Genomic DNA, 25175 nt, shown 5'->3' on the forward strand with positions numbered 1-25175 from the left:
CTGATGCACTAGTTACAACCCAGGCCCATTACATCAGAATGGTACCCAGGCATTCATAATAGTTAAAGCTTCCCAGATGATTTGAATCTACAGCCAAGATTGGGAACCACTGTTATGGCATCTTCTTCAAGCTCCAGCAGCCATACTCAGTAGTTTCCACATTTTGGGTTTTCATAGGAACTTCTTGGAGGACTCATAAAGACCCAGATTTCTGGACGCCACCCCAGAGAATCCTGGTTCAGACCCAGGAGTCATTCTTAATAATCACCCCAGATAGTTTCACTGCAGATTATTAGCAGACAGTATTTTGAGAAATGCTGCATTAGAGGCATGGAAGTAGGATGGGAACAGGAGGCCTCTGGCCCTTTAAGGATGGATTAAGGGACTACTTTTAAGGCTGTAGGGGCAAGTAGGATCAGGCTGCTTTTTTTCACTCTAGTGGATAAGTTAAGGAAGTGGGTCCTGAAATGGACCTCTCCTTTTAGGTTACCTCAGCCTCTCAATAGGTACTATCTTGTTCTCAGCCCGGGAGAGTGGGAGGGACGTGCTGCCTTGTCCCACCTTCTGTTTCTGTTTCTTCTGATGCAAACAGGCCAAGTTATGAGGAAACTTTGGCCCAGGAGATCCTCTTAGAGAAAGCAACATAGGGTCTGCCTGCCTTTCTTTTTCTTGCCCCATCCTTGGTTGTGGAGCCAGGATGCAGTTATCTGCATGAAAGGAAACGGTCAGAGTGACGTCCCTTGGGCTTGTGTTGGGGCCTGTTGTTGAACACTAAGCCTTTCAAGATGGTCCTCCGCAGTATTCTTAGAATTCTTTTTCTTTGTGAGCTGGTCCTTTTCATGGAACACAGGGCCCAAATGGCAGAAGGACGGCAGTCCTCTATTGCCCTCCTGGCTGAGGCCCCTACTTTGCCCCTGATTGAGGAGCTGCTAGAAGAATCCCCTGACGAACAGCCAACGAAGCCCCGGCTCCTAGGGCATTCACTGCAGTACATGCTGGAGTTGTACCGGCGTTCAGCTGACTCACATGGGCACCCTAGAGAGAACCGCACCATTGGGGCCACCATGGTGAGGCTGGTGAAGCCTTTGACCAATGTGGCAAGGCCTCGCAGAGGTGAGTTGTTATGCCCCCATACTGCCCTGGAAGGGAGAGGAGTGGAGAAGAGCTTAGAGAAAAGGGAATTAATTGGTGGATTTACTGTCAGGCTTTGTTGCCTTGTGCGCAGATTGTTTCTTTAGGCTTGGTTTTCAAAGGATGGTAAGCTTGGGAGAAGCCAGAGCCAAGCCTACTTCCCTTTAGGGCATCAACTTAACAGATTGCCTTGGTGCCTACTGAGAAATCTTTCCCAGGCCCCAGGACAACTGAGTGATGTGTCATCACCTATCTTTCACAGAAACTTTTATTGCTTGTGATAGTTCTGAAAACTGTAATTGAGACATATCCAGTTATATTCTTGTGGAGGGCAATTTAAGTGGCGTTTTGCTCTTAGAGTACAGGTTGCTGAGTTGGGGAAACTTCTAAGACCTCAGGAAGGACATAAATAAGCTAACATCTGAGGGTCTGTGTACCTGGCTCTGTGAGCATCTGCTACTGTATTTAATTCTTAATGAATGCTACTATCTTAGCTGTCTTGAGGCAATTAGCCTAATTTTAAAACTAAGGCATGGAGAGGTTAAGTAACTTGCAAATGGTACACAGATAGTGGGTCACAGAGATGAGATTTCAGCTCAAGTCTGTCTGATTCTAAAGTCTGTCAGTAACTTCTTAAGTCTTTAAATGTAGTATTCCAATATCCTTGTACCCCCAGCAGTTTTTGTACTTGGGCCATACTGCTACTTTGGGATTCTGGTACTGTGTACTTTGGAACTTTTTTTTGTCCCCATCATGATTGATTTTGCTTTTAACATTTGCATCAGATATTGTTCCAGGACAGCAGTGGGCTATTGAAGTGTAGGACTCTCTAGGGAATGCAGACAGTCATCAACTTCAAGGAATTCTTGGGAACCTAGTGAGATCAATCTGTGGCCTTCACTAGTCTCAGATGAAAAGAGACAGGACTTAACCCCCTCCCCAAGCAAAACAATAAATATTCTTGTACCTAACCCTTACTGTGAGATTACTGTGTGCCAGGCATTGCAGAAAATGTTTTATAAACTTATCTTAATCCTCACAACTACCAGATTAGGTAGGTAGTATTAGCATACCTACTTGATCGGTGAAGAAACTGAGGATCGGAGTCACTTACCCATGTCATACAACTAGTAATTGCTAGAGCCAGGCATCAAACCCAGGCTGTCAGGACTAAAGCCTGTGTGTTAATCATCATGCTGTTCTGACTCCCCATTGGATTTTAATTGAGTGCCAGGCAGTGTGTTTGGGTTGGGTATATAGAAGCAAATACTTTCCCGACCTCTAGAAGTTCCCAGTATAGTGGAATGGATAGATAATTACCTAATAATGTTACAGTATGCCAAGAGCTTTGGAAAGGATAAACAGTAGGGCTCCCAGGACTTTTGAGAAGAAATGGTTCATTGCTTGAAGTGAAGAGACTGTGGGAAGGCCTCATGAAGGAGGTAGTACTTGAAATTGACCTTGCAGAAGGAGCAAAGAGGCCATGCATTGAGGCAGATAAGTGCATTCTGATTTAGGAAAGAGAAAATGGTGTGGGTAGAGATTCATTGAAAAATATTCATTTGGCATCTACTGAGTACTAGGCATACAGATGTGATCAAGATAGGTAAAACCCCTACTCTCATGAAGCATATGTTCTCATAGGGGAGACAAATAAGCACATACAGTTAAATCGTAAATTGTGGTTAAGTGCTCTCAAAGGATGAAGTAGGTTGTTAAGGTAGAGAATGGCAACAAAACCTTCCCTTTCCATGGAGTTGTCAGGGAATGTATCTTTGAAGAAGTGCCATTTGAGCTCAGATCTACAAGATAAACTAGGTATAAGAAGAGTAGGGAGAAGCCTGATTTAGGCAGAGGAACAACAGGTGCAAATGCCTAGAGGGTGAAAACAAGTTTGTTCCAATTGAAGAACAGAGGAAAATCAGTATGGCTGGATCCTCATGAACACTGTGGGAAATGGCAGGATATGAGGCTAATGAGAAGCAGGGACTTCTAGGCTGTGATAAGGGATCTGGATCCTAAGTGCAGCAGAAAGTTGCAAAACATCAAGCACTTTGGGAGGCCAAGATGGGAAGATCACTTGAGCCCAGGAGTCTGAGACCAGCCTGGGCAACATAGGGAGACATGTCTCTACAAAAAATAAAAATACATTAGCTGGGGGTAGTGGTACACACCTGTGGTCCCAGCTACTCAGGAGGCTGAGATCAGAGGATCATTTGAGCCTGGGAGGTTGAGACCAGAGGATCATTTGAGCCTGGGAGGTTGAGATTGCAGTGAGCCGTGATTGCGCCACTGCACTCCAGCCTGGGTGACAGTGAGGCCCTGTCTCAAGGAAAAAAAAAAAACCCAAAAATTAAGAAAAAAATAGGCTTGTACAGATGATGTGAGACTAGAGAGGAGGATGCCTAGAATTAGGCATGTATCCTGGTCTCACTGTGGAATATACTGGTATCTAGGGACTCTGGAAAGGATCCAGAGACAGATGACAGATTCAATCACACAGGATGTGTGAGTCAGCCCTTTCCCTGAAAAGCTCTGACCAGACCCTTCCTGGCTCTGATTCTTAGCAACCCCATCCTGCTTCAGGAAACATGTGATGTCAAAGTCTCAAAGAAAAGGGCAGTTCCTCCCCAGACAGACTGCTAGAGGTTTGGGTTGGGTTCCTTTATAGCCAGGGTGGAGCAGGTTTAAGGGTGGGCCTCTAAGAAAGATTACTGTAAGATGGGAGTGTGGAATAACTTGAGAAAGCAAATACAAGCCTGACTTGGATTTGTGTGAATAATGTCTAGTGCCCCAAACCCAAGGGTATATTAAGCATGAGTTGGAATTTGAACTTTTATTTATTTTTTTGAGATGGAGTTTCACTCTTATCGTCCAGGCTGGAGTGCAGTGGCATGAACTCGGCTCACTGCAACCTCCGCCTCCCGGGTTCATGCCATTCTCCTGCCTCAGCCTCCCGAGTAGCTGGGATTACAGGTGCCTGCCACCACGCCCAGCTAATTTTTTGTATTTTTAGTAGAGATGGGGTGTCGCCATGTTGGCCAGGCTAGTCTCAAACTCCTGACCTCAGGTGATCCGCCTGCCTCGGCCTCCCAAAGTGCTGGGATTACAGGCTTGAGCCACTGCACCCAGCCGGAATTTGAACTATTAAAGATATTCTGGGGCTGGGTGCAGTGACTCAAAGGGCAGCTAATCCCAGCACTTTGGGAGGCCAAAGCGGGCAGATCGCTTGAACCCAGGAGTTCGAGACCAGCCTGGCAACATGGCAAAACTCTGTCTCTACAAAAAACAAACAGAAAAAGCTGGGCATGGTGGCACATACCTGTAGTCCTTGCTATTCAGGGGGGCTGAGGTGAGAGGATCTCTTGAACCTGGGAAGTCAAGGCTGTAGTGAGCCATGATTGTGCCACTGCACTCCAGCCTGGGTGACAGAGTGAGACTGAAAAAAAAAAATCTGGAACATCAAGATGTAAAAGAACTTCTGTGTTAAAAATGCCACAACTAATGAAGAATTCCAGGTTTGTGGATTCTGTGGAGAAGGACTAGGTGAATAATATACAAATTAACATGGAATTATTTACTGATTAGATGTCGGAAGATGAGAGGTGGCTTTTTCCTGAGGTGCAAGGCTTTTGTAATCTTTGCTCTTGATGTTTGCCAGGAGGGGGCGCAGAAGTTTGGAGCAGCATGGATGCAACCTTTCAATCCTTTGGCCGTTGGGTGTCAGCACTACAGTTTGGATTAAAGCTCTTATTCACGAAGCAGCATCCAGCTTTTAGTAGACTTCTCAGCAAACAAAATATTTATGTGATCAAGACTCTGTTGAAAATAGTTTTTAGAGGAATAGTGGTAAAATGAATGAGGTAAATGGAGAACAATTTCCAGCAAGGAATGGTAAAGAGAGAGATTAAGGGCCCAAGGAGGAAAAGATGCTTAAGAAGCAATTCTTGAAGTAGATGAAAGGCAGAAGTGGTAAGATAGCTGTCTGTACTAGAAGATGATAGAAAAAATTATTTTGTAGTGCCTTGGTCCTGAGTTTGAAATTATAGCAGGCCATACCACCCAATACTGAATTGTTGTCCCAAAGCTGCATCTGTATACTGATGTGACATGAGACTCTTTCTTAATCCATGTATGTTTCAACAATTCTAAATGGACACATTTAATAGTCAACTAATAATAATATTGATCTTCTCCCCTACATACAGTATGCACATAAGATAATTCTATATTTGAGTTTTTTCCCCCTGAGCCCAGCATGGTAAGTAATCTAACAGTGAGATAGTTTCTCTAAAGAAAAACAGACTTGGGTTCAAATCTTAACTCTACCAGATACCGGCTGTGTGTCCTTTGTCATAGCTTCTCTGAGCCTCAATTTCCTTATCTACAAAATGGGGACAATAACTATCTCATAAGACTATTGAGGATTAAAGAACTAATACATGTAAAGCATCTAGTATATTAGTAAGTGCTCAATAAATGATAGTATCATTACCTTGAGTTAATTTTAGAGCTGATTATAGCTATCAGTCTATATCAAGCCAGTTTGTGAGGAAGATTCAGGTTAGGAGGTAAGAAGCTAAACCTCTGCTCTTGTTCCCTCTTACTTCTGCAGGTACCTGGCATATACAGATCCTGGGCTTTCCTCTCAGACCAAACCGAGGAATATACCAACTAGTTAGAGCCACTGTGGTTTACCGCCATCATCTCCAACTATCTCGCTTCAATCTCTCGTGCCATGTGGAGCCCTGGGTGCAGAAAAGCCCAACCAAGCACTTTCCTTCCTCAGAAGGAGATTTGCCAAAATCTTCCCTGATGTCTAATGCTTGGAAAGAGATGGATATCACACAACATGTTCAGCAAAGATTCTGGAATAACAAGGGACGCAGGATCCTACGACTCCGTTTTATGTGTCAGCAGCAAAAATATAGTGATGGTCTTGAGCTCTGGCATGGCACTTCGTCCTTGGACATTGCCTTCTTGTTACTGTATTTCAATGATACTCATAAAAGCATTCAGAAAGCTAAACTTCTTCCCAGGGGCATGGAGGAGTTCATGGAAAGGGAATCTCTTCTTCTCCGGAGAACCCGACAAGCAGATGGTATCTCAGCTGAGGTTACTGCCTCTTCCTCAAAACGTAGTGGGCCTGAAAATAACCAGTGTTCCCTCCACCCTTTCCAAGTCAGCTTCCGCCAGCTGGGTTGGGATCACTGGATCATTGCTCCCCCTTTCTACACCCCAAACTACTGTAAAGGAACTTGTCTCCGAGTACTACGCGATGATCTCAATTCCCCCAATCATGCCATTATTCAGAACCTTGTCAATCAGTTGGTGGACCAGAGTGTCCCTCGGCCCTCCTGTGTCCCGTATAAGTATGTTCCAATTAGCGTCCTTATGATTGAGGCAAATGGGAGTATTTTGTACAAGGAATATGAGGGTATGATTGCTGAGTCTTGTACATGCAGATGACAGCAAAAGTACAGCTAGCTCAAGTTTCCCAGGAAATTAGAGGAGAGTTTAAAATATCAGTGTTAAAGCTGCAAGTAATCCTGTACCAATCTGTACATTATATTTCTTGCCTTAAGTGTTACTTAAGTCTCTTCCCCCACTTGTGAGCTAGTCAGTTTATAGAAACAGTTCTGATACCAGTCCCCTAGCATGAATCAGTACAGTTTGACCACTAATCAGAGCCCTTAATGCTTGGGTAAAATGTCCTCTATTTTATTTTCCTTGGGGCTTTGTCAAAAGTCAGCAGTCAGTAGTGGTAGAACTTCAGAAATTTTCCAACTTTTCCCAGCTTGGGAAAGGTGGGTTTTTCCTAGTGTCCATATTCTGAAGCTCTGGAAGATTTGGGGTGGTGAAAATAGCTTGGGATTTTATACTGCCCTTCTTGCCTCCTATGTCCTAGAAACTACTAGTAGCTAATCAGACAAATTGCCTGCTTCCGTGTTTGTAATACCTTCTAAAACTTTTCTCAGACAGACTGGAAAATTTTCAGGTAACAGTCTTTATAGAAATGTTTTGAGGGGATAGAAGGAAGGAAATCTTTTTCTAAACAAGCAGGGCTTTTCCTCTTAGCCTCTGAATCTGGGAAAAGTACCTGGGATTCTTTCCTGTCCTAGGTGAGTACAGTAGCCTTTAATGAAGCCCATAAGGAAACTAGACTATGGAGCTGTCTGAGATAATCTACTTCAAACCTGCATTTATGGTGAAGAAGAGAAAATCTGTCATTGCTGATTAGCATTATGAATGGGGGAGTTATTTTTAAGTATTCTATGAAACAATAGAGTTCAGAGTATTTTCCTTATGTGATGCTTAAACCCCTGTAAATTACCCCACAAAGAAAGTTCCCTGGTGGCTCAGAGGCTGGGAGTTGGCCTGATTGGGAGTGCAGGGGATTTGAGGGCTGTGAAGGAAGGACTATGGGATAAGGGTGAAACCTGCGAAGGCCTGCAGCTGACTTTATTCTGGGCTTGCCCGTTTCATGTGTTCAGTTTGAATCTGGACCTGGGTCTCTGAGGGAGAAGGGCTTGTTGTCTTTGGGAGACATGGAATGATGCCTTGAAATAAATGATGCTTGTAGTGTGACTCCTTTCTACTCCTATGCTGTATTTAAATGATGGGACTGGGTTTTGTTGCAAATAAATCATTTTGTTGAAGAAAATCTTGACTGTTTTTAGAATTGAGAGAGAGTGGAAGGAATTTATTTCCTTTGTTCTCTTTAGCTATGGCTAGGACTTCAACCCTAATCCCTGAGGGGCAGGGCTGGAACATCCTCTGAAGTTCTTCTCTCTTAAGGAAACACTGCTAGCCATCAGCCCTCGCCAAGGTGCCCCTTTAGGGAAGCCCCTGAAACCCAGTAAGTCTTTCCCCACCCAATTGCTCTTGACTAGTCTTATGGCAATTCTCATGGGATGGGACTGATTTAGGGTAGGTTTGTGTGTTTGTCAAATCCCTATGTTTCTTACCTATTCATTGTAAACTAACTTGTTTTACCATTCCCTTCAAAAGCTGGTTCCAGCTAGGCTGAATATCTTGCAAGTGTATAAATACAAGTCTTATTCTTGTGACTGAGGAGCTATTCCTTAACATCCGTTTGCCTGTCTACCTTCTTTACTGTATCGTTAAGAATCAACTCAGGTATTTCTCATCTTCTCAATGACCCCTTGACACACCAGCCTCAGGTGTGTATTAAGTTTCCTATGTATTCAGATCTCACAAAGCTAGGAGATCATGACTTATTGAAAATCCCTAAGATCCAAGATGCTAAACTTAGGATCTGGTCTTATAATCAAGGTCCATCTTCAGCTAGACTGAATATCTTGCAAGTCTCTTAAGTGTCCCTCTGTGGTCATATAGCACTTTGTACCTGCCTTTAATATGCTCTAGTATATATGTCCTTGCAAAAAGATGGAGCCCCTTTTGAGTTTCAACTGCATCTTACCCTTTTCTATAAGAGCCTGGTACCTAGTAGGTCCTTAATGAATACAAACACACAATTATGACATTTTTTTGTGAGCAATGCATTCTTCCTGACATGGAACATCTCAATTTTTCACATATTTTATTTTTCCATGGGAATCAACGTAATATAAAATACTTTGTATATCAAGTAAGATGATTATTGTATCCCACTATTTCAAAATCATGATTTAAATTACAATAGAATGTAATAGCTACGTTAAGTAAGGCAGTTCTTGTCATCATTACATATGCTGCAAATTTATCTGGGAGGGGAACTATGGGCTTCCAGTCTAGGCATTTCCCCAGCCTACTTGGGGTAGACACAAATATCTAACAGGCCTGAAGACGGACCTTGATTATAGGACCAGATCCTGAGTTCAGCATCTTGGTTCTTAAGGATTTTCAGAAAGTCACGATCTCCTAGCCTTGTGAGTGCTGAGTACATAGGAAACTTAATCTGTTTATGGAGGGTTCAGGATTAATTGGCCTTATTATCTATTAAGCCCTGAGTTATCAGAATACCCAAGGAAAACACTGTCTGGATGGGCTTACTTGGTTACTTAGGATGATGTTATGGATTCTTTCTTTTCTTTGAAGTATTGCTTCAGTTCAGTACTTTTTCTCAAATCCAATCCAAAGTTAGGGTTCCGTACCTCAAACCTTCCTCTGAAAGGAAGAATACATGCTTGCTAGTGGAGGAGGGTGTGTGGGTGGGGGTGGGGCCCGTCTGCCCATGTAGGTAGGGAGAAATTATTACTTGATCTGGAAAGGGACAGTAGGAAGCAAGTCCACCTTGTCCCAACAGTCCCAATGAGTAAGCTGTAACTTCATTTAATGTATGGGTGCAAAAGGAGCAGTAGCAGGCATTTAAACTTGTGTCTGATCGTGGATCTCTTTTGCATTTACCTTGGTAGTATGTCACAACCAATTCTGGGCAAAGTTGGGAAGCAGGCAGAACTTCAGTTACATAAAATATTTGGCCTAATCTTGTAACACATTTCATGTCTTCAGTTAATTCTCCCAAGAGCACTATGAAGTAGGAGGTATTAGTCTTATTTTTTAAAAACTGACTCATTGAGGTGTAATTTACTGTAAAAGCTACTATTTAAGGTGTACAATTCAGTGGTGTTTAGTATATTTACAGACTTGGGTAAATATCACCACAATCTAATTTCACCACAAAAGGAACTTCATGCCTTTTAGTGGTCAGTCCCCATTCCCCCAACCCTTACCAACAGCTCCTGACAACCACTAGTCTACTTTCTTTTTCTCTGGATTATGGACATTTAAATAAATAGAATTGCATGATATTTAGTTTTTGTAACTGGCTGCTTTAGTATGTTTTCAAGATTCACCTGTGTTATAGCATATATCCATACTTTGTTTCTTTTTGTTACTAAATAATATTCTATTGTAGGATACACCAAACTTTTATCCACCAGTCTGATGGAAGTTCAAGTTTCTATGTTTTGGCTATTATGAATAATCTTGCCATGAATGTTCATGGGAAGTTTTTGTGTAGACACATATTTTCATTCCTCTTGTGTATACACCTAGGAGTAGAAATGGTGAATTATCTGGTATATTTAACATTTTGAGGAACTGTAAAACTATTTTCAAAGTGGCTATACCCTTTTATAATCCAACAATGTATGAGAGTTCCAATTTCTTCACATCCTCATCAATACTCATTATTGTCTGTGTTTTATAGTCTAGCCATATTGGTGGAAGTGAAATGGTGCCTCCTTGTGGTTTTGATTTGCATTTCCCTAAGGATTAATGATGTTGAGCATCTTTTCATGTGCTTATTGGCAACTGGCACATCATCTTTGGATAAATGTCTAATTCAAATCATTTGCCCAGTTTAAAATTGTGTTGTCTTTTGTTGTGTTGTAAAAGTTCTTCATATGTTTTGGATATTAATCTCTTATCAGAGGTATGATATACAAATATTTTCTGATTCTGTGGATTATTTAATTTTCCTGATGGTGTTCTTTGAACACAAAAGGTTTTAATTTGGAAGAAGCCCAGTTTATCTATTTTTATCTATTGCTGCTTGTGCTTCTGGTATCATTGGAGAAAAATGGAATAATCCAAGGGTCATGAAAATTTACACCTATTTTTTTCTAAGTGTTTTATAGTTTTTGCTGTTATATTTAGGTTTTAAATCTATATTAGTTAATTTTTGCATACTGTGTGAGGTAAAGGTCCAACTTCATTCTTTTGCATGTGGTTATACAGTTGTCCCAGCATCATTTATTGAAAAGATTAATCTTTCTCCACTGAATTGTCTTGGCACCTGTGTAAAAAAAAAACCAAAAAACATAAATATAAGTTTATTTCTGTACTCTCAAGTTTATTCCATTGATCTATATGTCTATTATGCCAGGACAATACTGTCTTTATAACTGTAGATATGTCATAAATTGTGAAATTGGAAAGTGTGGGCTGAGCGTGGTGGCTCATGCCTGTAATCCCAGCACTTAGGGAGGCCAAGGCAGGTGGATCACTTGAGGCCAGGAGTTCAAGACCAGCCTGGCCAACATGGTGAAACCTTGTCTCTACTTAAAAAAAATACAAAAATTAGCCAAGTATGATGGCATACACCTGTAATCGCAGCTACTGGGGAGGCTGAGGCACGAGAATGGCTTGAACCTGGGAGGCAGAGGTTGCAGTGAGCTGAGGTCAGGCCACTGCACTCTAGCCAGGGTAGTGGAGTGAGACCCTGTCTCAAAAACAAAACAAAAAAAATTGGAAAGTGTGATTCTTCCAAATATTTTATTCTTTAGCAAGATTGTTTTGGCTTTTCTGAGTCACTTGCATTTCCATATTAATTTTAGGGTCAGCTTTTCAATTTCTGCAAAAATACCAACCGGATTTCTTCAATGGGGACTACACTGAATCTACAGACAAATTTGAATAGTATTGCCATTTTGACGTTAAGTCTTCTGATTTATAAACATGAGATATCTTTTTATTTAGGGACTCTAACTTTTTCAATGATGTTTTAACATTTTTAGTATATGTCATACTTAAATTTATTCCTAAGCTTTAAAAATTATTTTTGATGATATTATAAATGGAATTGTTTTCTACATTTTGTTAAATCAGACTGTTTATTACTAATGTGTAGAAATACAATTCATTTTTTTTTTGGTGTTGAATTTATACCCTGCAGACCTGCTGAACTCATTTATTACATCTAATAGTTTGTGTAGATTTCTTAGGAGTTTCTGTAAACAAGTTTATATCATCTGGGAATGTGTATAGTATTACTTTCTTTCTTTCCAAACTAGATGCATTTTATTCTTGCCTAATTGCTTTGGCTAGAACTTCCAATACAACATTGAATAGAAGTTGTGACAGCAGACATTCTTTTCTTGTTCTCGATCTTGAGTGAAAGCATTCAGTCTTTCATCATTAATTATGATGTTAGCTGTGGTTTACTATAGATACCTGACTTTAATACTTACTTTAAAGTTACAGTAATCAAGGCATTGTAGTATTGGGGAAAGAATAAACAAATAGATCAATGGAACAGAATAGAAAACCCCAAAAATAGATCCACACAAATGCAGTGAATTAATCTTTGACAAAGGAGCAAAGGCAATTCAACAGATAAAGAGTAATTTTTTCAACAAGTGGTGCTAGAACAAAAACAAATCTAGACAAAGACCTTATAGTTTCAATAAGAATCTATTGAAAATAGATCATAGATATAAATGTCAAACACAACTTTAAAACTTCTACAAGATAACGTAGGATAAAATATAAATAACTGAGTTACGTGATGACTTTTCAGAGACAAAACCAAAAGCATTATCTAAAAAAGAAAAAATAAGTTGGGCTTTGTTAAAATTAAAGCTTCTGTTGTGTGAAAGACTGTTAAGAATATGAAAAGCCACAGACTGAAAAAAATTGCAAAACATATTAGATAAGGGACTTGTATCTAAAATATATAAAGAACTCTGAAAACTCAACAGTAAGAAAATCAATTAAAAATGGGGAAAACATGAAAAAACACCTCAAAAAAGAAGGCATGGGCTGGGCATGGTGGCTCACACCTGTAATCCCAGCACTTTGGGAGGCCGAGGTGGGTGGATCACGAGATCAGGAGTTCAAGACCAGCCTGGCCAATATGGTGAAACCCCATCTCTACTAAAAATACAAAAATTAGCCGGGTATGGTGGCACGTGCCTGTAGTCCCAGCTAATTGGGAGGCTGAGGCAGAAGAATTGCTTGAACCCAGGAGGTGGAGGTGGCAGTGAGCTGAGATCATGCCACTGCACTCCAGCCTACGTGACAGAGAGAGACTCCATCTCAAAAAAAAAAAAAAAAAAAAAAAAAGGCATATATGTGGCAATAAGCATATGAAAAGATGCTCAACAACATATATCATTAAAACGATGAGGTACCACTGCATACCTATTAGAATAGCTAAAACCCAAAACACTGATATCAAATGATGAAGAGGATGTGGAGAAACAGGAACTCTCATTCATTGCTGGTGGGAATACAGAATGGTATAGCCACTTTGGCAGACAGTCTGGCAGTTTTATAAAACTACAGTCTCATCATACAATCTGGCAATCACACTTCTTGATACTTATTTGTGTTAAACTTATGTTCACACAAAAACCTGCACACAAATGTTTATAGCAGATTTATTCATAATTGCCAAAACTTGGAAGTAACCAAGATATTCTTCAATGGGTAAATGAAAAACAAACTGTGGCACATGTATACAATGGGATATTATTCAGCAATAAAAACAACATGGCTATCAAGCCATGAGAAGACATGGAAGAGCCTTGACTGGATATTGCTAAACAGAAGAAGCCAGTTTGAAAAGGCTACATACTATATGGTTCCATTCATATGACATTCAGAAAAAAGGCAAAGCTATAGAGACAGTAAAAAGATTAATGGTTTCCATGGGTTTGCTGGGAGGGAGGCATGGAGCATGGGGCATATTTAGGGCAGTGAAACTTTTCTGCATGATTCCATAATAGATCCATGTTATATATTTGTCGAGACCCATATAACTGTACAACTGGAAGAATGAACCCTAATGTAAACTATGGCCTTCAGTTAATAATGTGTCAATACTGGTTCATCAATTATAACAAATGTGCCACACCAGTGAAATATGTTAATAACAGGAGAAAGCTGAAAGATGTGTTGGGGAGAAAAAGGTATATGGGAATGCTCTGTACTTTTAAGTTTTTATTCTTAAATTGACAAAGTTGCATGCAATATACCATGTACGACATGACTTGAAATATACACTGTGGAAGAACTAAATCAAGCTAATTTAACGTGTATTACCGGCCAGGCGTGGTGGCTCACGCCTGTAATCCCAGCACTTTGGGAGGCTAAGGCGGGTGGATTACAAGGTCAGGAGTTCGAGACCAGCCTGGCCCACATGATGAAACCCCATCTCTACTAAAAAATACAAAAAAATTAGCCAGGCATGGTGGCGCACACCTGTAATCCCAGCTGCTTGGGAGGCTGAGGCAGGAGAATCTCTTGAACCCAGGAGGTGGAGGTTGCAGTGAGCCGAGATGATGCCATTGCACTCCAGTCTGGGTGACACAGTGAGACTCCGTCTCAAAAAAATAAAAAATAAAAAATAAATTTAAAAAAAAAACATGTATTACCTCACATAACACTTTTGTGGTGAGAATACAAAGTCTTAGCATTTTCAAGAATACAATGTATTGCTATTAACTATAGTCAGCATGTTATGGAATAGCTCTCCTAAAATTACTGCTATCTAACTGAAATTTTTTATTCTTTGTTCAACACTTCCCCACCCCAGCACCTGGTAACCACTATTTTATTCTCTGTTTCTGTAAGTTCAACTCCTTTTTTAGATTCCATGTGTAAGTGAGATCATGCAGTATTTGGCTTTCTTACCTGGCTTATTTCACTTAGCATAATGTTTTCCATCCTCCAGGTTCATCTGCATTGTCAAAAATGACGAGATTTCTTTTTTTAATGGCTGAATAGTATTCCATTGTGTATATATACCACATTTTTTTTTTCTTATATTATACTTTAAGTACTGGGGTACATGTGCACAACGTGGAGGCTTGTTACATAGGTATACACATGCCATGGTGGTTTGCTGCACCCATCAACCCGTCATCTACATTAGGTATTTCTTCTAATGCTATCCCTCTCCTAGCCCCCCAACCCCCAACAGTCCCTGGCATGTGATGTTCCCCTCCCTGTGTCCATGTGTTCTCATTGTTCAACTCCCATTTACGAGTGAGAACATGCGGTGTTTGGTATTCTGTTCTTGTGTTAGTTTGCTGAGAATGATGGTTTCCAGCTTCATCCATGTCCCTGCAAAGGACATGAACTCATCCTTTTTTGTGGCTGCATAGTATTCCATGGTGTATATATGCCACATTTTCTTTATCCAGTCTATCATTGATGGGCATTTGGTTTGGTTCCAAGTCTTTGCTATTGCGAACAGTGCAGAAATAAACATACGTGTGCATGTGTCATTATAACAGAATGATTTATAATCCTTTGGGTATATACCCAGTAATGGGATGGCTGGATCAAATGGTATTTCTAGTTCTAGATCCTTGAGAAATTGCCACACTGTCTTCCACAAGGTTTGAACTAATTTATACTCCCACCAACAGTGTAAAAGCATTCCTATTTCTCCACATCTCTCCAGCATCTGTTGTTGAAAAAAGGTTAGAGCATATCCACATTTTCTTTATCTATTCATCCGTTGATGGACACTTAGGTTGATTCCATATTTTGGCTATTGTGAATAACACTGCAATAAATATGGGAGTGCAGATATTTCTTGAACATACTGAGTTCATTTCATTTGGATATATATCCAGTAGTGGAATTTTTGGATCATATGGTCATTCTCTTTTTAATATTTTGAGGAACCACCATACTATTTTCCATAATGACTGTAATAATTTACATTACCACCAACAGTGTGCAATGGTTACTTTTTGCCCACATCCTTGTCAACACTTCATCCTTTGTCTTTTAAAAAAAATTGTGAATTGAAAATTGATTGCTGCATATATTTATGGGGTACAATATGGTATAATTTATAAGTATAATGTGAAATGATTAAATCAAGCTAATTAGCATCTCTGTTATCACAAATACCACTTTTTGTGGTGAGAACATTACATTTACTCTCCTAGAAATTTTGAAATGTACAGTACCATGCATAGTGAATATTAACTTTATTAACGATACTTTATTAAATATATTCACCATGCTGTGCAATAGATATCAAACACCTTATTTCTTTTGCCTGATATTGTGTAGCCTTTGACTATCATCTCTCCAGCATCCCCACCCCTGAGTCTTGGCAACCACCATTCTACTTTGTATCTATGAGTTCAATTGTTTTAGATTCTACATACAAGTGTAATCATATGGTGTTTATCTTTCTGTACCTGGCTTATTTCACTTAGCATAATTTTCTCCAATCCCGTCCACATTGTTGCAAATGACAATTTCCTTATTTTTAAAGACTGAATAGTATTCCATTGTGTACATATACTACATTTTCTTTATCCATTCATCTGTTGATGGACACTTAGGTTGATTCCATAACTTGGCTATTGTAAATAGCCAATGAACATGGGAATACAGACATCTTTCACAAACTGATTTCAAATATTTTGGATAAATACCTAGAAGTGGGATTGCTGGATCAGACAGTGTATTAGTATGGTCTACACTGCTATAAAGAACTACCTGAGACTGTGCAATTTATTTTAAAAAATGTTTAATTGACTCACAGTTCCACAGGCATTACAGGAGGCATGGCTGGGGAGGCCTCCAGAAACTCACAATCGGGGCAGAAGGGTGAAGGGGAAGCCAGCACGTTTTCACATGACAGCAAGAGAGAGCTAAGGGAGAAGTGCTACACACTTTTAAACAACCAAATCTCGTGAGGACTCACTATCACAAGAAGAACAAGGGGGAAATCTGCCGCCATGATCCAATCACCTCCCACCAGGTCCCTCCCCCAACACTGGGGATTACAATTCAACATGAGATTTTGGTGGAGACACAGAGCCCAACCATGTCATATGGTACTTCTTCTACTTTTAGTTTTTCGAAGAACCTCCATACAGTTTTCCATAGTGACTATACTAATTTATATTCCCACCAACCATGTACAAGTATTTTCTTTTCTTCACTCCCTTGCCAACACTCTATCTTTTGTCATTTTGATAATAGCCATCTTGACACATGTGATATCTTACTATGGTTTTGATTTGCATTTTGCTGATAATAGTGATATTGAGAATTTTTTCATATACCTTTTGGCCATTTTATGTCTTCTTTGGAGAAATGTCTATTCAGGCTCTTTGCCCACTTTTTAATCAGGTTATTTGTTTTCTTGCTGTTGAATTGTGTTCCTTGTATATTTTGAATATTATCCTCTTATCAGATATATGGATTGGAGCAGGCCTATATCCTGGCAGTGTGGGGGCTGACACAGCTCTGGGCTGGTCTAAAACATGGAACAGGTTTGGGGCCTATATATTCAGGGGCTGGCCTGGAGGATGGGTCTATTGGTGCTGGCCTGATGACTAGGGTTGTGGGTGCTGTCCTGTGCTAGGGACATTAAGGTCAGCTGGGTGCTGGGTGAAGTTTGAGGCCAAGAGTCCTGGGGTTGGCTTGGCCCTGGATGTCCTGGAGACTGGGTCTGAGGGGCGCTTGCCTGGCACTGGTGTGGGCCCAAAGCCTGGTGCTGGCTTGGCACTGAGGGTGGTCCAGAGCCTGGAGCCACTGAGGTTGGTCTGGCAGTAGGGAAAACCAGAGATTCAGTCTACCATACTGGCCTGGAGTCTGGAGTTGTAATGTCCAGCCTGGTGCTGGGGCAAGTCTACAAACTTAGTCCATGGGTATTTGCCTGGGGCCTGGGGCTGTGGGGTCTGCCTGTTGCAGGGTTTTACTGTGGCAGATCTAGTGTTGGCATCCAAAGTTAAGTCTGATGCTCACTTTTCTCTCTTTCACCCAAGCAAAGGGTATCTCTTTCCACACTCTGATGCCTGTGGTTGGGAAAGGGGTGACTCAGGTAATGTAAAACTGTCCTTTCTACCATCTTCAATGTGTATTTTCTTATTTGTGTGTTACCTCTAGGTGTTGTGATATCTCACCTGGTTTTCTTAGCGATTGTGAAGGTATTTTTGAGCGTGGGTAGTTGGTTGAATTGATGTTTCTGTTAGGAGCATGATCACTAAAGAGTCCTATTCTGGCATCTTTCTTCACTCCTCCTTCGACTCTCTGTACTTTTGCTCAGTTTTTCTCTAAACCTAAAGCTGCTCTAAAAATAAGTCTATTAAACAAATAAACAAAAAAGGCTCTTTGCATGGGACAAGCTCTGAGGCATGTCAAAGAAAGATGAATCATGTGAGTGGTGTTTCCAAGGAATTGTTAAATAGTGATGGGTCAAATACTGACAATTTTCTGGGAATGGGACTTGTTTTGAGACCTCCAAGCTAGTCTGTCCCCTCCAGTGGCTGCTAGCCTACTGATTTTTCACAACTACTGGAGTTGTCAGGCTATCGGTTCTCAAGGCTACTGTAGAGCTAAGGACAGGGGGATTGGAATAGAACAAGTTAAAATGCCATAAAGCTGACTGTTCTTATAGAGGTTTGGCCATTTTTCTTGAACAAATGCTCATTGTATTGTTGCAAGCCTTTGATTAATTCTAGTGTTCATAAAATGTTGGTTTTGATAATTTTTGCCAGGTCTCTCATTGTTTTAGTTGAGGAGCAGATTTTTGGTGTTTCTTGCTTCACCATTCCTGAAGTATTCTTCTATTAGCCCCACTGCAACTTGCCCTGAAGATTCATATCTCCATGTCTTCTGTATTCATTCATTTAACAGACATAACTGGATTTCCCCAGATAATAGGCTATTTTTTATCCTATAAAGTTTTAAACAGCCTTAGAAACTAGAGTGTTTATCTACTTATATGCATATAGGCATACATACAGTCCCACTTTCCACACACACAGATTGAATACTATCTATCACATGTGCAATTTCATTTGAAAATAGAGTTCATTGCTAGTGTTAATGTGAAGGGAGTAGATGGTCTCCCTACAGTGGACTTTTCCCAATACAATGGTTTTTTAAAAATCTCTTTCTCATCTTTGTGGATTCAAGTGGTTTTCTCTCAGCAAACAGAAAACTAACCTTGAACCTACTGCTTTTACCTGGCCTGGAAGGGTCAATGGAAAAATATCAGAAAGCAAGATGGGGGGGAGTTGGGGTCAGAGAGGCAGGGGCAAACAGATTTCCAGACACCAGCAATGAATTAAATACTTGAATAATATCTGTCAGATGGAAGAATCAATCTCAAGAGCAGGTGTGGGAATGGGCTACCAAGTACAAAGAGACTCAGTAAGTACTTTTCATTGAGATGACAAAAGGTCAGCTGATATCTGCCAAGATTATTTTCCAGCACTACCTACACACTGTACCTTACTGGAGTCATGCCATGTTTTGCTGCTGCTTCTGGAGCCTCAGCTGTTAAGTCTGATAGAACTTCACAATGCTAAGGCTTGGGAGGTAGGTGAGATGGGAGATAAGCACCAGATTGAGCCTGCTTTCTCCTTTATCCCTTTTTTTATTCAGATATTGACCAACCCAACTGAAGATACTATTGTCTTTGAATCTGTGGCAAAACCATTAGATGGCATGGGACTGCCAAGCATCTCTAGATGTCTAGGATGACCTGTTATAGAGAATCTTTTATGGAAAAATTTGTTGAGTTTTCCACATTTGGATCATAGAGTGTGTAACCAAATATTGCAGGTGAGAACTTTGTCTTGGCCTCTGTCTCTCTTGCTATTGACAGCTTAAGTACCTTACTCTAGGATTCCCAGGGTTCATATGACTTTCTGCTTTTTGTTTTTAGGAATGGATATTGTGTAGTCAAAAACTTCGGGGCTGAGACCATGGGGAAAGTAGACAGAACCATGAAGGGTGATAAACCACTTGTGTTGAGCAATTCATTTGTTGTCTCTTGTTTCTGTACAAGTAGGCCTAAGTAAGTATTGGCATAATTGATTTTTTTGGTTATAGCATATTTTATTGTATATTACTAAAAGGATATACACTTTATATCAAGCTGGGTATGGCTGAAAGTAATACGTGAGACATAACCATCAGGAGAGACAAAACCATCAGTGCTGTTACTATGTGTTCATTGTTCCCTAGGTCTGTCCTGTATACTTCTTAGTAGCAGTAGGACTTGTCAAGACAGCATTACAATAAATGGGGAATTATTTTACTTAGAAGATGGCTCTCCCAGCCTGGGTCATGTATCAGCCTTGGGGGGAATATGATCCTATATCTACAAAATAATTTTTAAATGTTATCTGGGTGTGGTATTGCATGCCTGTAGTCGCAGATATTCAGGAAGCTGAGGTGAGGAGATTGCTTGAGCCCAGAAGTTTGAGGCCAAAGTGAGCTATGATCACACCACTACAATCCAGTGAGTAATAGAGCAAGACCCTGTCATAAAAAAGAAGAAGGAAGAAGAAAGAAGAAATGAAGGAGGAGGAGGCTCTGATTTTGAGAAGAGTTCAGTGTAACAAGGTAGAAGAAATGGTTTTTTTTTTTGTTACTTCATCTCATCCTTCCACTTGATAGACACACATGCATTGTGTCTGTCAACAGCTGGGCAGTGCTGAGAAGAAGGACTGTGCTTCTTATGGACATTCTCTAGACCTGTACATTTAACATCAGTTCACAAATTTTCCTATCCCACAGGAATGCAGAACCCTTGCATCATATGCTGCATCTCCCTGCCTTTCTCCATTCACCACAGGTCTTACATTCTCCAATAACATAAGGATTTTTTTTTCTCTTTCTAGAGTATACACACACTGCGGTCTTCTCATCTTTTATATCCCCTCATAAACTAGGAGTGAGCGAGTTACTAGGAAGGATCCCTGTGTATGAATTTCTTACTTCTTACTATTTTCTTTTATCCTGGTGGTCCAAAACCAAAAATTCTACCTTCTCTTATCATCCTCATAAGAATGATAATAGGCAGTATGTATCAAATACTTATTAATCAGGTAATATTTTAAATAATTTACAAGTATTATATTGTTTATTCCCTGCAGCCACTTTATAAAGTGGCTCTTATTATTACCTCTGTTTTGCAGATGTAAAACTGAAGCCCAGAGGTCACATAGATGGCACAAGTTCATCTAGCTGATAAGGGCTGGAACCAGAATTTGAGTTCCAGTGGTCTGACTTCAGAGTCCCTGCTCTTAGCCACGATACTATTATGCCTCCCATAGCTGGACACAGAGTTGTTTTACAATTGTTATCTGTTGTAAAATTGTTCCCTAAAGTGTACACTGTCTCTGACTCTATGGAATGACTACATGCAATGATGAGACATAATCTGTATTAGTTGTCTATTGCTACCTAATGAATTACCCCAAGACCTAGTGGCTTAAAACAGTGTTTATTATCTTAGTTTCTACAGATCAAGAATCTGGGCACAGCTGAGCAAGGTGCCTCTGGCTTTGGGTCCCTAACAAGGGTGCATTAAAAAATAAATTAGTTTCAAAATAATAAAAGTAATGCATATGCCTAGTTAAATATCCCAATAGTACTAAAAATATGAAATCCTACTGTCCAGAGGCAGTCTCTGTTACCAATTTATTGTGTATCCTTCCAGAACTCTTGTATAAACTTACAGATATGTAGGTGAACTGTTTTTTAACTCTGTAATTAGTAGTTTATTAGTATCATCTAGGGCTCGGATGTTCATTATCCCTACTGAAATTACACAAACAAATGTAAATGAGAAGAATCCAAGTCGAAATTAATAACAAAATAGCACTCCATCACAAAAGCATGTAAAATTACAAGAATGCTATTTTAACATACTGGCACTTTAAGAAAATGATAATATCAAAATAAACAAAATTTCCAAATTGTTCCCTAAACTGCTAAACAGATAAATATGACTAATGAATGAGTTTGGGTTTTGTAAAGAAAAATTATTTAAATAAATCACATAATTCATACTGAGTTGCAAAGGTTGTATCTTCTTTCCTCCTATTTGATTTATAAAGGGGCAAGCCGTAATATAGGAAAATGTAACCTATTTTAAACATGGCATCTTCATTTTAAAAGCTGATCCAATTAATTAAAAATACTTTTAATGGAGAGTTTTGAGTTTCCTGAGCAGTTCATATTTAGATAAATGGGAGAAGACATCTACAGTCAGCATTTTCATAGTCTTTACAAATATCAAGTAAAAATGTAATAGGGCAGTCTTATATTTTAAGCTCACGCCTTTTGGGGATACGGTCTCAAGTCTTCTTTAATGTCAGAACTGCAAAATATAATTGCTGTTATATGGTAATGGGAATTAAAGAACATAGAGTCCTCATGTAAAGATTAGAATGCACTTTTCTATTTAGTGCTTCAAAGGATGGACTTTCAAAATGTTTGATCTTAATAATCCCATGCTATAAGTAGACTGATTCCTCTTCAGTTTGTAAATATAAGTGGGCTATGTGAAATTTATCAACTGATTAAGGTTTTTGAGCTTCAGTTATAGATGAAAACTATCTCAATTTAACTTTATTTACCCCCATCATGATATGCAGGGTGTGTAGACAAAAGCATTTTATCAGCTATCTATATGACAGGATCAACACTGTAATAATTCATGTGATCCAAAATGGGCAAAAGCAAAAGACTAGTTTCCCTTCAAGAAGAAAAAGTTCAGACCTATGAAAAGGACTACAATACTAATTTTTAAAATTGTATTAGAAGCATTCATAATGTCAACAAAATTGCTACAGGTTTTTTTTTTTGCAATTAAAGTGGTATTCAGTTAACAGGACAACTATTTCATATAAGCTGTACCAGAGACAACTGAAATGAAAAAACTACCATCCCCATATATAACTAATTTGTGCTGTGCACCAACAAGAACCTGCTTTAAATTCCCATGCCAATTTACAACTCCCATATCATACCAGGCAGTCTGTGGCCATCTAAAGACACGTTCAGTAGTGGGATAACTACACACACACACACACACACACACACACACACACACACACGGACACTGTAAGGTTTAAAAACAAATCATGTACAGCTTATATTTTAATTTTTTCCTTTAACAGGAGTGAGTTGTGGACAGGGGACTTACATGTTTTATAGACAATAAGAAAACTGCTAGAACCAACTTATTCATTATTACCTTTTTAATTTTCATATTCCTCTTTTTTATCCTCTTCCTTCTTTTTCTTGCTTTTTTCAGCCTTGATGACTGCCTTTTTTGCAGCATCAGGCTTTCCTTTACCTCCAAATGCAGCAATATCCTTTTCGTATTTTTCCTTCAGCTTCACAGCCTTCTTTTCATAAGGGTGCTTGTCATCTTCAGCAGTGTAATTCCACATCTCTCCCAGTTTTTTTGCAACATCACTAACTGATAGGCCAGGATGTTCTTTGATTTTGGGGCAATCCTCAGAAGAGAACATGAAAAAGGCCAAAGGAGGCCTCTTGGGTGCATTGGGATCTTTGAACTTCATTTTGGTCTCTGCTTTTGGAGGGATATAGATTTTCATTTCTCTTTCATAATGGGCCATGTCCATTGAGTCTTCACCCTTGCTGAGTCTTCAAATTTTCATTTCTTTTGAGCAGACATGGTCTTCCACCTCTCTAAGCACTTCTTAGGAAACTCTGAGAAGTTGACTGAAGCATCTGGCTGCTGCTTCTTGTGCTCCTCCCAGGAAGTTTACACAAAGATTGCATATGATGTGATGACATTTTGCCTTTCAGCTTCTTAGGATCTCCTTTGCCTACATTATTTTTCCTCAGCAAGGCAGAATCACTCAGTGCCTGTTTGGCTCTCACCTGCCCTGGAGCAGTCTCTATGGAGCTCAATGTACTGCAGTGGCTGTGAGAGTGGGAGCCAGATGCAGCCTCCTCGCTCTCTCCACTCTGTAACCTGAACTTTTTCTTAAAACCAATGGAATCGCTCATGTTGCTTTGCACAGTCTCTTCTTAACTTGTTCATTAACAACATGTTCAATACATATAGGCTCACCTTATTCCGTAGCTGTTCCATTGATTGCTTTTTCCTGAGGCCTAAACAAAGAAGATAGCTAGAGTTGGAACTCACTTTCCTCATTTATACAATGAGAAAAATAACAAACCTTAAGTTTGTTAATAACACTGTTATGAAGATTAAACCAATGCATGTAAGGTATTTAGAATGGTGTCTCACGTATAGTAAGCATGAAATAAGTATTGACATTTCTTGTTAGTTTTTTTAACCTTACAATCCAAGGAATGAGACTAACTCACATTTAAAAATAATGAGTCAAATCCAGATATTATAATAGTGATAATAGCAGCAGCTAACACTTACATGGCACAATATATGCCATGAATTGTTATAAAATCTTTGTGTGTGCAAACATACCTCATTTTATAGCCCTTTACTTTATTGCATGTCACAGATACTGTGTTTTCTACATATTGAACGTTTGTGGGAACTCTGTATCAAGCAAATATATTGGTGTCATTTTTCCAGTAGCATGTGCTTACTTCATGTCTCTGTCACAATTTGGTGATTCTTGGAATATTTCGAAGTTTTTCATTATTATGTCAGTTATGATGATCCTTGATGTTACTATTGTAATTGATTCGGAGCACCATAAACCGTACCCATATAAGACAGTCAACTTAATAAATGTTGTATGTATTCTGAGTGCTCCAACTGATCATTTCCCCATCTATCTTCCTCTTCTCAGGACTCCCTACTTCCTGAGACACAATGATATTAAAATTAAGCCAATGAATAGCCCTACAGTGGCCCCCAAGTGTTCAAGCGGAAGAAAGAGAATCACATGTTTCTTACTTTAAATCAAAAGCTAGACATGATTAAGATTAGTGAAGGAGGCATATCAAAAGCCAAGATAGGCCAAAAACTAGGTCTCTGGCATCAAAGAATTAGTCAAGTAATGAATGCAAAGGAAAAGTTATTGAAGAACATTAAAAGTACTACTCCAGTGAACATATGAATGATAAAAAAGCAAAACAGCTTTATTGCTGATATGAAGAAAGTTTGAGTGTCTGGATCGAAGATCAAACAAGCCACAACATTCTCTTAAGCCAAAGCCTAACCAAAAAGCCTTATACTGGAAGATGTCATCTAGGTTTTTCATAGCTGGAGAGGAATCAATGCCTGGCTTCAAAGCTTCAAAGGACAGGCTGACTCTTTCATTAGGGGCTAATGCAGCTGGTGACCTCAAGCTGAAGCCAGTGCTTATTTTCCATTCCAAAAATCCTAGGGCCCTTGAGAATTATGCAAAATCTACTTTGCCTGTGCTCTATAAGTGGAACAACAAAGCCTGGATGATAGCACATCTGTTTATAGCATAGTTTACTGAATATTTTAAGCCTACTGTTAAGAACTTCTGCTCAGAAAAAAAGATTCCTTTCAAAATATTAGTGCTCATTGACAATGCACCTGGTCATGCAAGGGCTATATGGAGATGTACAAGGGGATTCAT

At 39.6% G+C, this 25175-nt stretch overlaps 1 protein-coding gene and 1 pseudogene across 1 annotated transcript; one reads left to right on the top strand and one right to left on the bottom strand.

Annotated features, from left to right (window-relative positions):
- Window positions 1-486: 486 nt before the first annotated feature.
- BMP15 (bone morphogenetic protein 15) lies at window positions 487-7379 on the top strand. Its single transcript, XM_050777136.1, has 2 exons — window positions 487-1113; window positions 5747-7379. The coding sequence occupies exons 1-2, from the start codon at window positions 786-788 to the stop codon at window positions 6598-6600; spliced, it is 1182 nt and encodes a 393-aa protein (XP_050633093.1). The 5' UTR covers window positions 487-785; the 3' UTR covers window positions 6601-7379.
- A 15480-nt stretch (window positions 7380-22859) lies between these two features.
- Window positions 22860-23640, bottom strand: LOC126945774 (high mobility group protein B1-like; annotated as a pseudogene).
- Window positions 23641-25175: the final 1535 nt, after the last annotated feature.

This window comes from Macaca thibetana, chromosome X (genome assembly GCF_024542745.1).
Source record: "Macaca thibetana thibetana isolate TM-01 chromosome X, ASM2454274v1, whole genome shotgun sequence".
In the NCBI taxonomy this organism is placed as follows: domain Eukaryota; kingdom Metazoa; phylum Chordata; class Mammalia; order Primates; family Cercopithecidae; genus Macaca; species Macaca thibetana.

Excerpts from the sequence above, each read along its gene's own strand:
- BMP15 (XM_050777136.1), top strand. The coding sequence starts at position 786 with ATGGTCCTCCGCAGTATTCTTAGAATTCTTTTTCTTTGTGAGCTGGTC. Across the intron at positions 1,114-5,746 it reads TGTGGCAAGGCCTCGCAGAG|GTACCTGGCATATACAGATC; the intron begins GTGAGTTGTTAT and ends TTACTTCTGCAG.